Source organism: Mirounga angustirostris, unplaced genomic scaffold (assembly GCF_029215605.1).
Source record: "Mirounga angustirostris isolate CCGP_5_RB_7025 unplaced genomic scaffold, mMirAng1.0.hap1 SCAF_14, whole genome shotgun sequence".
Lineage (NCBI taxonomy): Eukaryota > Metazoa > Chordata > Mammalia > Carnivora > Phocidae > Mirounga > Mirounga angustirostris.
In genome coordinates, this window is record NW_026991722.1 from 48,234,528 (window position 1) to 48,247,482 (window position 12,955).

A 12,955-nucleotide genomic window follows, 5' to 3' on the forward strand; every position below is an offset into this window, starting at 1 on the left:
GAGCCTCAAATCTACTTAATCACACATAGACTTTTTGCATTGAGAGAGAGTGAGCAGTGTTTTTCTAACAGAATGCGATCTTGCACCCCGTGGGGGTGGGGAGCCATGCCCCAGCACTCACGCTGAGCTACTGTCTCAGACCTATCAACATCAAGGTGAACCCCAAACCTGGCGAGATGACTACTCGCTTATATAACATGATGATTTCACAACGCTCACAAGGGATCACAACTCAGAGCTGTCCAGTTCCACAGGACGTCAGGGAACTCTAGGAGAAGGTGTTTTGGAATTAATTAACTGCATTCACAAAAATCCTCTTGGCTTCCTATAGCTGGTATTATTCCAGAGAATGGCAGACCATAACCAGGCTTCTCTGAGAAGCCCAACTTTCCCAAATGTGGAGTCAGTGTGGGTGACTGGTGACACGCTCCAACACAGTTGGCTGTCCGTGCCTGCAGACCAAGCCTGGGCTGTTGATCAATGACGGTGAATCAAGGGAGATCTGTGACATCAGCCCTAGATATGGATATAGCCACACCTTCATTTTTAAGATACAGGTGTCAAGATGGTTCTTTTTTGAAAAAAGATGTGAAGAGCTGTGCTCAACGAATGGGAGTGAAAGATTTACACAGGATGTTCCCAAGTAATTTCACCCGCTGAAAACACAAAGAGCCTGGAAAGAGGAAGCTCCAACTCTTTAATTTGCCTGACATCCAATTCTCATTCTAGAGAATGAAGCCTTCTGGACTTTGAGGAGGAAAATGCCTACCTCAAAAATTACAGCGTTAAAAGATCTTCCTTGTAAGTGAATATTTAATGAACTGTAACACCCATCATAAAACACTTCATATGGCTTTAGTTACTTCACGAGCCAAACTATGCCTCAAGCATACAGAATGAGACCTTGCTCATCTTTTCAAATGCCATGAGAAGCCTACATCGACAGTACTCCTTTTTTTTTAACCATCCTAGGGTTTTTGTTTTTTGGTTTTGGTTTTGGTTAAAAAGATCGGAGAATTTAATTGTATGTCTCTTCCTAGAGAAGACTGGTTCTGAAATGCTTTTAAAAGTGTGTTTGTGGCATCTGAAAGTTCCCTACCTCCCACACTCAAGTTCTAAAGTTTGAAAGAATACATCATTGCTAGTTTGATGTATAGCCAAAAACGAGAACACAATGCAGGGGAGTGTAACCATATTTCACTCCACAGTGGAGTCAAAGTTTTTCCTTAGACATGGTTTTAGCATAAAGTAAATTGTATTTCCAGGATTGCAGCCAAACACAACAATACAAATAATGATGACCAAAAACAGCAAAATGCGGGTGAACCAGAAGTGATGATATTTCATAAGGAAATCCCATAAATGTTCTTAATATGCTTTGGATTTACTTGAAGATTAATTAATTAAACCAGGTTGGCAAAGTCCCAACATATAAAACTGTACCAGAAGAGAATTCTATAGAAACTCAATAGGGTTGCAAATGATTTAATACTTCTTAATGCAAATGATGAGATGTAATTCAATAAACAATGATTCTGAAAATGAAATCAGAGGGGTTTTTGGGTTTTTTTTTTTTTGGCACTGGCTAAATACTTAATAGTGACTATTTTCCAGACTCTCTTAATTACTCCATTTCTGGATCATAAGTATTTCTAGCAAATCATTAACACAGCAGCATCGAATCTCTCATAAAGCATCCATATGAATTTGCCTCCCTACTTCTTCAACTGAATCGTGAGTAGGGAAAAGAATGAACACTTGTTCCGTACAGAATTTTGCTAGGTTCTTCCGTGATTTTCTCAGGTAATCCCCACAACAACACTGTTAGATGGGTAGTATGATCTTTACTTCACAGATAAAGAAATTTAAGTTCTGAAAAGTAACTTATTCAAGTTCAAACATACTGTAGGTTTCAGAAGTGGGAAGGAAACCAATTGGGGCTTTAGAAGAGTATTGCTCCATGCATGACTTCCCATTATTTAAGAAATTCAAGGGAAGGCACCAGCATAGTTTAAAACTACTATAGACCCCTGAGCTGCGCTCCTCACACAGCGGACCTCCTCTGACACTGAACCCCAAGGGTCTGAGCCTTACATCTGTCCTGGTGCAGTGTTTCACCAAAATCAGGGACGACAGTACTAGAATATAATATTAAATCACTGAAATAAAAAAAAAAATTTTAATCTTTTTCACTTCTTTTTTTTTTAATGGAAGTAAAATTCACAGAACATAGACTATCTTAACCATTTTAAAGTACAATTTGGTGGCTTCCAGTACATTCACAATGCTGTGCAAACAGTTCTTTTCTTTCAGTGCTTCAGACTGTGTCAAGGAGAAAGTCTCAGTTTGGTGCTGCTGTATCTTTAATTACTCTAATATTTGATAACCTCCCTTCTAAGAAAACAGGGAGAGCAAGCTGGTAGCCCTTGGTAAACAGGCATACAACTAGAATTTGATAACATGAATTTGGTGTTTCATTTGTATTTATTTTTTATTCACCCTCAATTTCTATTTATGCAGTAGCAAAATTTCCTTATTAAGAAGAAGTATTTAAGGGGCACCTGGGTGGCTCCATCAGTTAAGCACCCGACTCTTGATTTTGGCTCAGGTTATGATCTCTAGGGTCCTGAGATTGAGCCCCATGTCAGGGTCCATGCTGGGGGTGGAGCCTGCTTTGGAGTCTCTCTTTCCCTCTCCCTTTGCCCCTTCCTTCCTCTTGCGTGTGCTCTCTCTCTCCCGCTCTAAAAAAAAGAAATATATATTTAAGTAAAATGATGAGTTGATTTAAAGAAAAATTCAGGTAAATAATAGCATTGGTGGCACATACATATGGCCAAAAAAATCACAAAGGAAGTACTTGGATGGCGGAAGTTCCAGACCCACCCTTCTGGATGTCAAATGGAAAGGGACAAGGAAGCAAGACCAGGTCATGGGCGTTTAGGAGGAGGAAGTGAGCAGAATGAAATAATCCATCTTCTTTCCTGTCCAAAGTTCATCGGCCCGGCCTGCCTTCCACCATGGTTCTGAAGGCTTAGAGGTCCTGGAGGTGTCTCCACTCTGAGTTACAGAAAAGTACTCCGTCTCGGAGCAGGAACACATCAACCCACAGACTGGCCAGAGAACCAAGAGCAGAACTCTCTGAGAGCTGTCTCAAGGCCAAGATGGAAAGAAGCTCAGAGGCAGGCCAAGGGAGCTGAAAGAGCAGGCCACAGTTTAGCAACTGAAGGCTGAAACACAAAGAAATGTTCAGTCTCAGTGCACCTGGGTGGCTCAGTCGGTTAAAGCGTCTGCCTTCAGCTCAGGTCATGATCTCAGGGCCCTGGGATCGAGTCCTGCTTTGGCTCTGCAATCAGCAGGGAACCTGCTTCCCTCTCCCTCTGCCCCTCCCCCCCCCGACTTGTGCTCATTCTCTCTCTCTTAAATAGAATCTTAAAAAAAAGGAAGAAGAAATGTTCAGTCTCCCAGATTGCTGGAAAGGAAGGAGGGAAAGAGAGGTGGGGCAGGGACTTGGAAGGTGATCTCTAAATGGAGCGCTTGTCCTCTTGGCCTCAGGCTCTCCGATGAAGGCTTGTGGTTAGAGCAGCGGTGTGGGAGGGCACACGTGTAATGAGTTGTCTCCCCTCCCATGGATCTGCTTGCAGGGCCCATTTGTGCAAAGAGCTGATGGCATGCCTCAGAAGTGAGGCTCTGCTGCTGGATAAGCCTTCTCCACCTACAAATCTGTTTCTAATGATTCACCATTTGTAAATGGAACTCCCATTCCTGGCTCTTCATTAGTAAGAGGTTATCAAAAAGAAAAATGGGGCACCCATCTGGAGATAAAAATCCCTGATGCCTAACAGATTGTCAGGAAGATTTCCAGCTCACCAGATTTGAAGACAATGCATGTACACACACACACACACACACACACACACACACACACACACACCAGTCCAGAGCTAGTGCAAGCTAGAATATTCATTCACTCTAGGTACCCAACATATATTAGACTACTACATGAAACATAAAGTTCCTCCTTTTAAAATGCAAATATATGTGAAAGAAACAACCCATGAAGCCATCAGTCCTGTACAAACTGGTTGAACACAGTGCAAGGCAATGCCTTCTCCTAGCTCCTAGCATCTTTGAGAGATCACATCAACTGAGGAAAAGGAGAGTTTACACATAGAAATTTCATTTCCCTCCAGTTACTGTCATATTTCTGTTTTCCTTCCTGCAAAATTTGTCTCGAGAGTTGTTCATTGTCCTGTGTGCACCTCATCTCCTGAACTCACTCCTACCCGGCAAAGTCACCAGTGACTTCACATTGTCAAATCCAAGGGCCACTTTTCTGTCTTCCTCCTTCTTGACTTTTGGCAGCATTTGACACAGTTGAACCTCTCATTTGAAACACTTTTTTATCTTGCCTTCTGTAACACTAAACTCTTCTGATTCTCATCCAACCTCACAGTCCACTCCTTCTCAATCTCCTTCCCCTCTGGGCTACTTTCTGCAAGGAGGAGAGCCCCAGAGCCACACCTTGCCTCTTTTCTCCATCTGGGTGATTCCCTCTAGTCCTGAGACATTGAACACCATGCCAAGGCTCACAACTCCAAATTTCTACCTCTGGTCCTGACCCCTCTCCTGAATTCTGAACTCAAATATCCACCTATCTACTTGATATCTTTAACTATATGTCTAATAGGCATTTCAAATTTAATCTGTCCTGAACAGAACTTTGATTTCTGCTCCCATATTTCTTCCTCTGTCTTCCCCTTCTCAATAATGGCCTCCAACATCGGGGCACCTGGGTGGTTCAGTCGGTTAAGTGTCCAGCTCTCGATCTCAGCTCAGGTCTTGATCTCAAGGTCTTGAGTTCAAGCCCCTCATTGGGCTCCACACTGGGCATGGAGCCTACTAAAAGAAAAAAAAAAAAAAAGAATAATGGCATCAACATCCAAGCAGGGGCTAAGATAAAACCATCATATCTCACCAAGACTAGCTGGTCTCCCTACTTCTGTTCCTCTATTCAAAATTCTCCAATGGCTTTCCATCTCAAAATTGGATCTAAGTCCTGATCTTAGCCTGTGATTTGCCCACCTGCCTACCCCTCTATGACCTTGTCTCCTCCCACTTCCTCTCTGTTCACTCCCCTCCCACCACAGTGCCTACCGCTGCCCTTCCAACATGCCACGTGTTTCCACCCCAGGGCCTCTGCACTCACTGTTTCCTCTTCCTGGAGCACCCTTGCCTCAGATATCCCCATGGTTTACTTCCTCACTTCTTTGCTCAAATATCATCCAATCAAAGAGGAGTCCCCTGATTATCTTATCTAAACTGGCCATCCATTTTACTCTTTATCCCCTCACAATGCTTTGCTTTATTTCACCTGACATGTGTTATTACCATCTGTTTCTCTCCATTAGAGCATAAGGTTTAGGGGCGCCTGGGTGGTCAGTTGGTTAAGCGTCTGTCTTCGGCTCAGGTCATGATCTCAGGGTCCTGGGATCAAGTCCTGCATCGGGCTTCCTGCTCAGCGGGGAGCCTGCTTCTCCTTCATGCCCCTCCCCCACTGGCTCGTGCATGCTCTCGCTCTCTCTCAAAAATAAATAAACAAAATCTTTAACAAACAAGCATAGAGAGTGTAAGGTTTAGGAGAGCAGGGACTTGACCTGTTTTGTTCACTACTCTGAACCCCGAGCCTAGAAGAGTGCCTGGCACATAGCCGGTGTTAAATCAGTATTTGTTGAATTCTCCAATAAATCTTTATTCCTCTTTCCCCCCAACTCCTTGTATTCAGTCCATCAGAAAAATCATTCTTTCATCTCAATCCCAAATACATCCAATTCTATCCTTGTTTAAGCCACTGTCATATCTTGCTGGGACTACTGCTTCCTGGCCTGATTGGCCTCCTTGTTTTCTCACTAAAACCCATTCTCCAAAGTGCAGCCAGTGATTTTTAATAAAACACAAATCAGGTCCCTTGTTCAAAGCCCATTAATGCTCTCTGAATAAAGTACAAACCTTTCACCCAGGTCAAAAGGCCATGCACGACCTGGCACCATCACCCAGTCCTTGCTCATGAAGCTTCTGTGACACGAGTCTTCCATTGCCTTGTACATACTAAGTTTGTTCCTGCCCCAGGGATTTTGCACATGCTGTACCTTCTGTGTACATAGCTCTTCCCCAGATAGCCACATGGCTGGCACCTTCTCTCTACCCAAGTCTCAACTTAAATGTCACCTTCTAAAAGAGAGAAGCTCCCTGGTTACCCATCTAAGCTAAGCTCCACCCAGTCACTCTCTTTCAGGTTGTTACTGTGTTTTATTTTCTTCATAGCACTCATAAACATACTGTTTATTCACTTGCAGATTTTTTTATCTGCCTTCCCCAGTAAAATATTCTGCCTTATCCACCATGTTATTCCCAGTATACTATATAAATATTATTATTATTATTATTTGCACATGGGTAGTTATTCATCAACTATTTGTTAAACTGAATTAAATTTGGTAGCTTTAAGCATTTTTTCTTAAACAGGTAATTTTTTTTTAAGTAAAGCTATTCTAAATCTTGAGATGAATTAAAGACATCATTATTTATATTAGTCAAGCTAATAATGTTAAACAACACCACAGCCTCAGGGGCTTAAATCAATCAAAGTAGATTTTGCATTCATATCACTGTTTAATAAAGATGTTATGTGAGCAGCAATCTACACAATGATTCCAGGACCCAGGTTCCTTCCATCTTGTGGCTCTACCATACTCTACCTTCAAAGCCTCTGCTGGATTTTCTTCATCTGACTAGTCAGCATGCAAAGAGAAAAAGCAAGCCAAAGATCTCCTCAGGGGACGGGGGCCAGGCCCAGAGGTGGACGATATCACTTTTACCCAAATTCCATTGACCAGAACTAGTCATATGGCTCCAGCTTACCCACAAGGAAGGCTAGGCCCACCTAGGCAGAAGATTCAGAACTGGCGAGCATCCACTCAGTCTCTGCTACATGGTTTTATGTTCTGCAGAGAGCGCCATGACTTCAAGTCGTCTGCCACATGAATGAGTTTGGTCATCACCTGTTAGGCACTTGGGGTTCCAGGACTGACAAATGGTCAACCTCAGCAGACAAGGGAGACCAAAAAGTAGTGTGGTTCCTGCCCCTATCAGAGAGGATGAACATGAAACTACCCAAACATCCTTAGTCCCCTCAGCATGTGCATTCATGTTTTCAGCATTCATTCTTAGGACTACCATATTTGGGCCTCAATTCTTGCCATCACACCAGCCCAAACTTCCCGTCTTCAACAGCTAACTTGAGCCTCTGAATTTCAAGGCTTAGTTTCTTGCTGAGACAAACTGATTTTGAGAGCCATGGCTTTAATCTTTCCTGGTAGTTTCTTTCTTTTAGCTTGTCTTAGACTAACCCTAACTATTTTTGTTTGGTTATACACAATATCTTAACATGGATCTTAAGATACATGATATTTTATCCAGTATCATGGGAAACAGACTACATGAATCAATTATAAATAGCTCAGCCAGGGTGGGAACAAATTCAAACAGATAGCTATCCTTTGTTCTAAAGGAGTATATTTAAAGATATTCAAATGTTTTGTGAATTAAATCCAGTGAGGGTAAGCCCCAGATCTCAGTAAGGACATTTTTACTTTCTACGTTCCTTTCCTTTAATATCATTCCCCTTGGGCTTAGTCTGTGATCTGTGTCTCATAACTGTTTCACTTAAGTATGGAAATTACAAGGCCATAAAGATAAGAAACAAAGGTATATTGAAGAGCAATGTAGAATTTTATGAATAAAATGAAAGGATTCAAACCCTAACCCCAATCCAACAAGTAGGAGGACATTACAACAAAACATGTGAAATAAATGTGTTGAGTCTCAGGTGGTTTTGATTTCGTGGTTTTAATAAAATTAAATACTAAATTACATCCAGCTAGACCCATCTAGGAACAAAAAACAAATAAAATAGACTAGTTGAGGAGAGAAGAGGTATACAAGTAAGGCAAATATAAAACAACCTTAAAGCAATCTTCGATTCGTTGGCAGTAATTGGATAAACACAGACCATAGTCAGAAATATTACATATAAAGGACAGATCACTGTAGAATGCTATGGGAATGGACAGTCTTCGGGATACTGAAGGAAAGGCATCATGTGGATTGGGGGGGCAGAGGAGAGGAGGTTCTCCCCAGGGAGGGTAGAGCGTAGGCAAAGACGTGAAGATGGAAACGTGGATAAAAGAGACGAGGACGTGAAGAAAACCAGCTTGCTGAAGCAGGGCATGCCTACTGGGTTGCTCTGTGGGAGAAAATGGAGAAATATGATTTACTGAGCAAGATTCATTGTTAACAAGCTAAGGAGTCCAGACTTGAAGTGATCAGAAATAAGGCAAAAGCGCGGGGTCTTAATCAGGGGCAAGAGATGATGAAACCAACAGTGAATCTGGCAGAGCAGTGTGTGGGATAAATGGAAAGTGAAGAGACTGGTGAAGAGGCTGCTGTAGTAATTTATATGGGACTTGATAGGGACTTGGCTCTGAGAGGTGGCACTGAAACTGAGACCTGGGGCCAATCCAAGATATTCTGCAGAGAAAGGAAAGATGCTTGCAAAGGACTGCATATACAGGGTGAAGGAGAGGGGGTGAATGAAAAGCCCAGGCCCAGGGCATGGTGTGGCACCGAGCAAGGGGAATTGATGAAGTGTATGAAGCATCCTTCAGAATAAATCTTGTAATATTTATTACCGAGTTAGTCATCATGGAAATTTCTTTTTAATTTCTAATTCTAAGACACATGGTTAAAATTAAGGTTACTATTCTTGTTGGCTTTAGTTTTAGATAGCTTTGAAATTCACAAAGTTGGGGGGATTTTGAGCATACACATCAAAATAGTATGTAGCTGCCAGATCATGTTTTCATTTATAACAAAATAGCAGAACAGCACTACATGTAATCAAAACATATTTTACTAGGGGAGGCAATCAGGGCTCAAAATCACAATGGGTCTTGGGTAAGTGTAGCTGGTATAAGACAGCTAATTGGTCTTTTAGGTATCGCGTAAACTTTTACCTGACATTTTCTGCTCTATAGTTACTTCCTTAAGCAAGTAGAAAGAGGTGTAAACTGATGCCAAAATCCAGAGAAAGAGACACTCCACCCAGAGGAAGGTAGACACCAGGAAAGATGTTAAAAACCTGGTGAAAAGTAAAGCATGCACATTTCAGGAAAAAAGAAATGTCTGTATGTGGAATGAATGTAAACATGAAGATTTGCCAGGAGCAAATGGGAGGGAAAGGAAAAAGAATGAGCAAAACCTCCCCACCCATGAGCAGAGGATTTAGGAGAAAGTTGTGGTAAACAGAAGTGAATTGGCCATCCAAAAATGAGAAATGTACAAATTAGGATGAAATAAAATCTTCAGCAGCAAGATTTTAGCCTTTGACACCATCAAAAGTAGAATCTTTTCTCAAACTCATGAGCCTCCAGTTTACTAGAAACGTGTGACCTTCAGTGCCTGAAGCAAGGTGGCGTGACTCTTAGTGCTGTGGGGGGTGGGAGAGAGCCAATGGGAAAACAGGTAAGTTCCTCGCTAAGAGAATTACATTCCCCAAGGCAAGACTGTAGAATTAAATAGTTCCCAACCAGTAATCCCACTTCTGGGTATATATCCGAAGCAGATAAAAACAGGATCTTGATTCAGAATATCTGCACTCTCATGTTCATTGCAGCCTTAGTCACAAAAACCAAGACAGGGAAACAACCTAAGTGTCTGTGCACAGGTGAATGGACAAAGAAGATGTGAGATAACAGAGAGATAGACAGACAGATAGATAGAGAGATAGATAGAGAGATAGAGAGATGATACGGATGATGGAATATTATTCAGCCACGAGAAAGAAGGAAATCCTGCCATTTGCAACATGGATGGACCTTAAGGGCATAATGTTAAGTGAAATAAGTCAGGCAGGAAAAGACAAATACTGTAAAATGTCACTTACAGGTGGAATTTAAAATGCCAAACTCATAGAAACAGAAGTAGAGTGGTTGTTACCTGGGAGGGGTGGGGAGTGAGGAAAATGAGGAGATGTTGGTCAAAGGGTATAAATTTCCAGTTACAGGATAAGTAAATTCTTAGGATCTAATGTACAGCATGGTGATTATAATTAATAATACTGTATTATATACTTGAAAGTTGCTAAGAGAGTAAGTCTTAAATGTTTTCACCACAAAAAGAAGAAAGAATACTAATCATGTGATGTGATGGAGGTGCTAGCTAATGCCATTGTGGGAATCATTTTGCAATATAAAGTGTATCAGATCAATACATAATACACCTTAAGCTTACACAATATTAGATGTCAATTATATCTCAATGAAGCTGGGAAATAATAAAATACAATACAATACAATACAATAGTTCCCAAAACTTGGATGCTTAGAGGACATTATAAAAGGAGGAAGTTGGGAATTTCTTTGGAATTCTGGTATATATCAGGGATTTCTAGTTGATCTCTAATACCTAATCTTCCCTTCTTGCTCAGCAACAATTTCTAAATGTTAGCAGGGCACACGGCTGCCTAAAATAAAAACTATCATTTCTTAGCATCCATTGCTACAGAGGTATAATCCAACTGACTAAGTTTTGGTCAATGGATTATAAGAGGAAGTGGTACGTGTAACTTCAGAAAATGTCCTTAACAGAAGGGAGCCTACCCTATTCTTGTGTCTTTTCTACTCCTGGTCACTGACATGTAGTGGGATGGCTGAGGTTTTAGAGAAGTCAACTCAGACCTCAGTATGAAAGCCACATGTTGAGGATGGTAACCCAAGAATATAAGGAGCTCAGGTCCCTGATGATAATGGAGCCACCATACCAGCTGTAGATAATGTTTACTTAAAAGCAAGATAAACGTCTATCTTGGTAAGTCCCTGATAATTACCTAACTAATAAAAGCTAATCTTTAGGATAACTAGAACTTCTAAAGGCAGGACAGGCTCAACCTAAACCAAACTGGCACGAGGCTTCCAGCACTAGAAAGCTGACCAGGTCCTTTCAAAGTAAATATTAGGGTAAATCTGATCAGTATGAAGGAACATGAATTTTAGCTTGACATTGAGGGGGGAAAAAAAGAGGAAAATAAAGTAATCAAAGCACTTCAGTCGACAACTGACCTGGTGGGGCTTGGGGAAAGTGAAGCAAACATAGCACCTTCTGCTTAGAAAAACACAAAATAGAAACAGAAGATTCAGCCCTTTACAAAGCGATCATCAGGAGAAAAAAGTCAGCAATGCACTAAGTGCTACCCAGTGACCGACATGGAAGAGGATGGACCATGTTGCCCAGAAGACACTGTATGTGGGGCACAAAATCAACAGTAACCCTGGAAAATTCTTGCGGGGCTAAGAAAGTACAGCCAGCAGAAATTTCACAGTTAAATCATGACTCTGTTGCTACGGGGCCTTATTATAAGCCAAAAATCTGCAAGACGAAACTAAAAATGGTACGTGAAAGTGAAAAAACCACAAGATTAAGCAGAACAAGAAAATGGCAGACCTCATTTTATCATGCAAGGGGAGGAACAGTCTGGGGATCAAACAAAGAATTGGTCCTTAGAACTCACAAAGGAACCATCGTGGTTATGGCTTTGAGTGCTAGATAAGACCTCAGCAAGAAAGTGTTTTCATAGGAATCACTACATAATAGCTGTTACAACACAATTTAGTTCCACATTCTGGGAGGAAACTCAAAAAATCCATCATGCAGTTACCCAACTTTAAAAAGGGAAGTGTGACCAACCCACAAGCAGTACATTGTTTGCGGGGGATCATAAAAGTATCACATAAAGGGAAATTAATTGAGAAAGCCAGGTTGTTGTTAAAACATTACTAGAAACCCAAGAAAAGTATTTACTGTGATTAAAAAAGATGTTTCTTTAAAAAAAAAAAAAAACCATATAACCACTAACTGTTAAAAACAAACAAAAAACACCTCCCTCTCTCTCTCTCTTCATATATATATATATTTAATGTAAAGATTAACTGAGTAAGAGGAATAAGAAGACACAGAGTTTGAAGGACAGATGTAAACCAGAAATTGGACAGCAAAAAGGCCTGCCAGGGAGCTTCAAACACAAGGGTAAGAGATTAGGGAAGTTCGGCTACAAGCCTGCTGGACCCCTTTTGATCACAGTGCAAACGATCTGATTGAAGATGAAAGTCAAAAGAGACTAAATGGAGTTTTTAGGGAAACTCTGCCTCCCAGATTCAGTTTGGAAGTGTACTAATGGGAGACATTAAGTGCCCAGAATGTTCTAGACAAGGTTGACAGCACCCAAGTCATCAGAGCCAGAGAGCCGCTAGCCCAGAGAGCCGAAGCAACTGTTACCCAGAACGCGTGACTATCAGACTGCCCGTAAGAGCCTCGTCCACATGTGCAAACGAAATGGGAGATGCCCTTACATCCCAGGTAAACTAGTGGAAGATAAAATCAAGCAGAAACCCTGGATATTTTTAGAATGTGGCAAAATGGTGGAGGGGGGATCTTGCTAAATTAATCTATTATTTTAGAAGAGAAACATACATAAGGACAAGGGGAACCGATGGACTGAGTTAGAGTCTCAAAGTTCTTTACATGGGTACCTGAACTACAATGGGGCCTGTTTTGAAAAACAAAAACAAAAACAAAAAAGCCTCAGACCTCACTCAGGCCTTACAGAAATAATGTCATTGTTCTTGATGGTTTCTCGAGGATCTTCAGGAAGATGTGTTGTGTCACTCACCGTAGAGCCAAGTGCTGAAATTCTTTCAATCTCTCTCTTCTCGAACCTTCTCCCTGAGGCAGGTCTTTCTTCCTCCCTCTCCACATCCCATTTCCTTCAGCCTCTGTGGCTCCCCTTCACCCTCTCACCCTCCCCACAATCCGGGTCACTGTACACTCCCCACCTCACTCCCAT

The 12,955-nt window shown here is 41.5% G+C and overlaps 1 protein-coding gene across 1 annotated transcript in view; it reads right to left on the reverse strand.

The window, feature by feature from the left end:
- Window positions 1-1,667: 1,667 nt before the first annotated feature.
- The window catches only part of GATA6 (GATA binding protein 6), a 136,174-nt gene continuing 124,886 nt past the window's right edge, over window positions 1,668-12,955 (reverse strand). Inside the window, exon 7 of the mRNA XM_064577844.1 lies at window positions 1,668-4,899. Coding sequence (XP_064433914.1) covers window positions 4,897-4,899 — 3 coding nt within the window. The 3' untranslated portion in view covers window positions 1,668-4,896. The remainder of the gene's footprint in view (window positions 4,900-12,955) is intronic.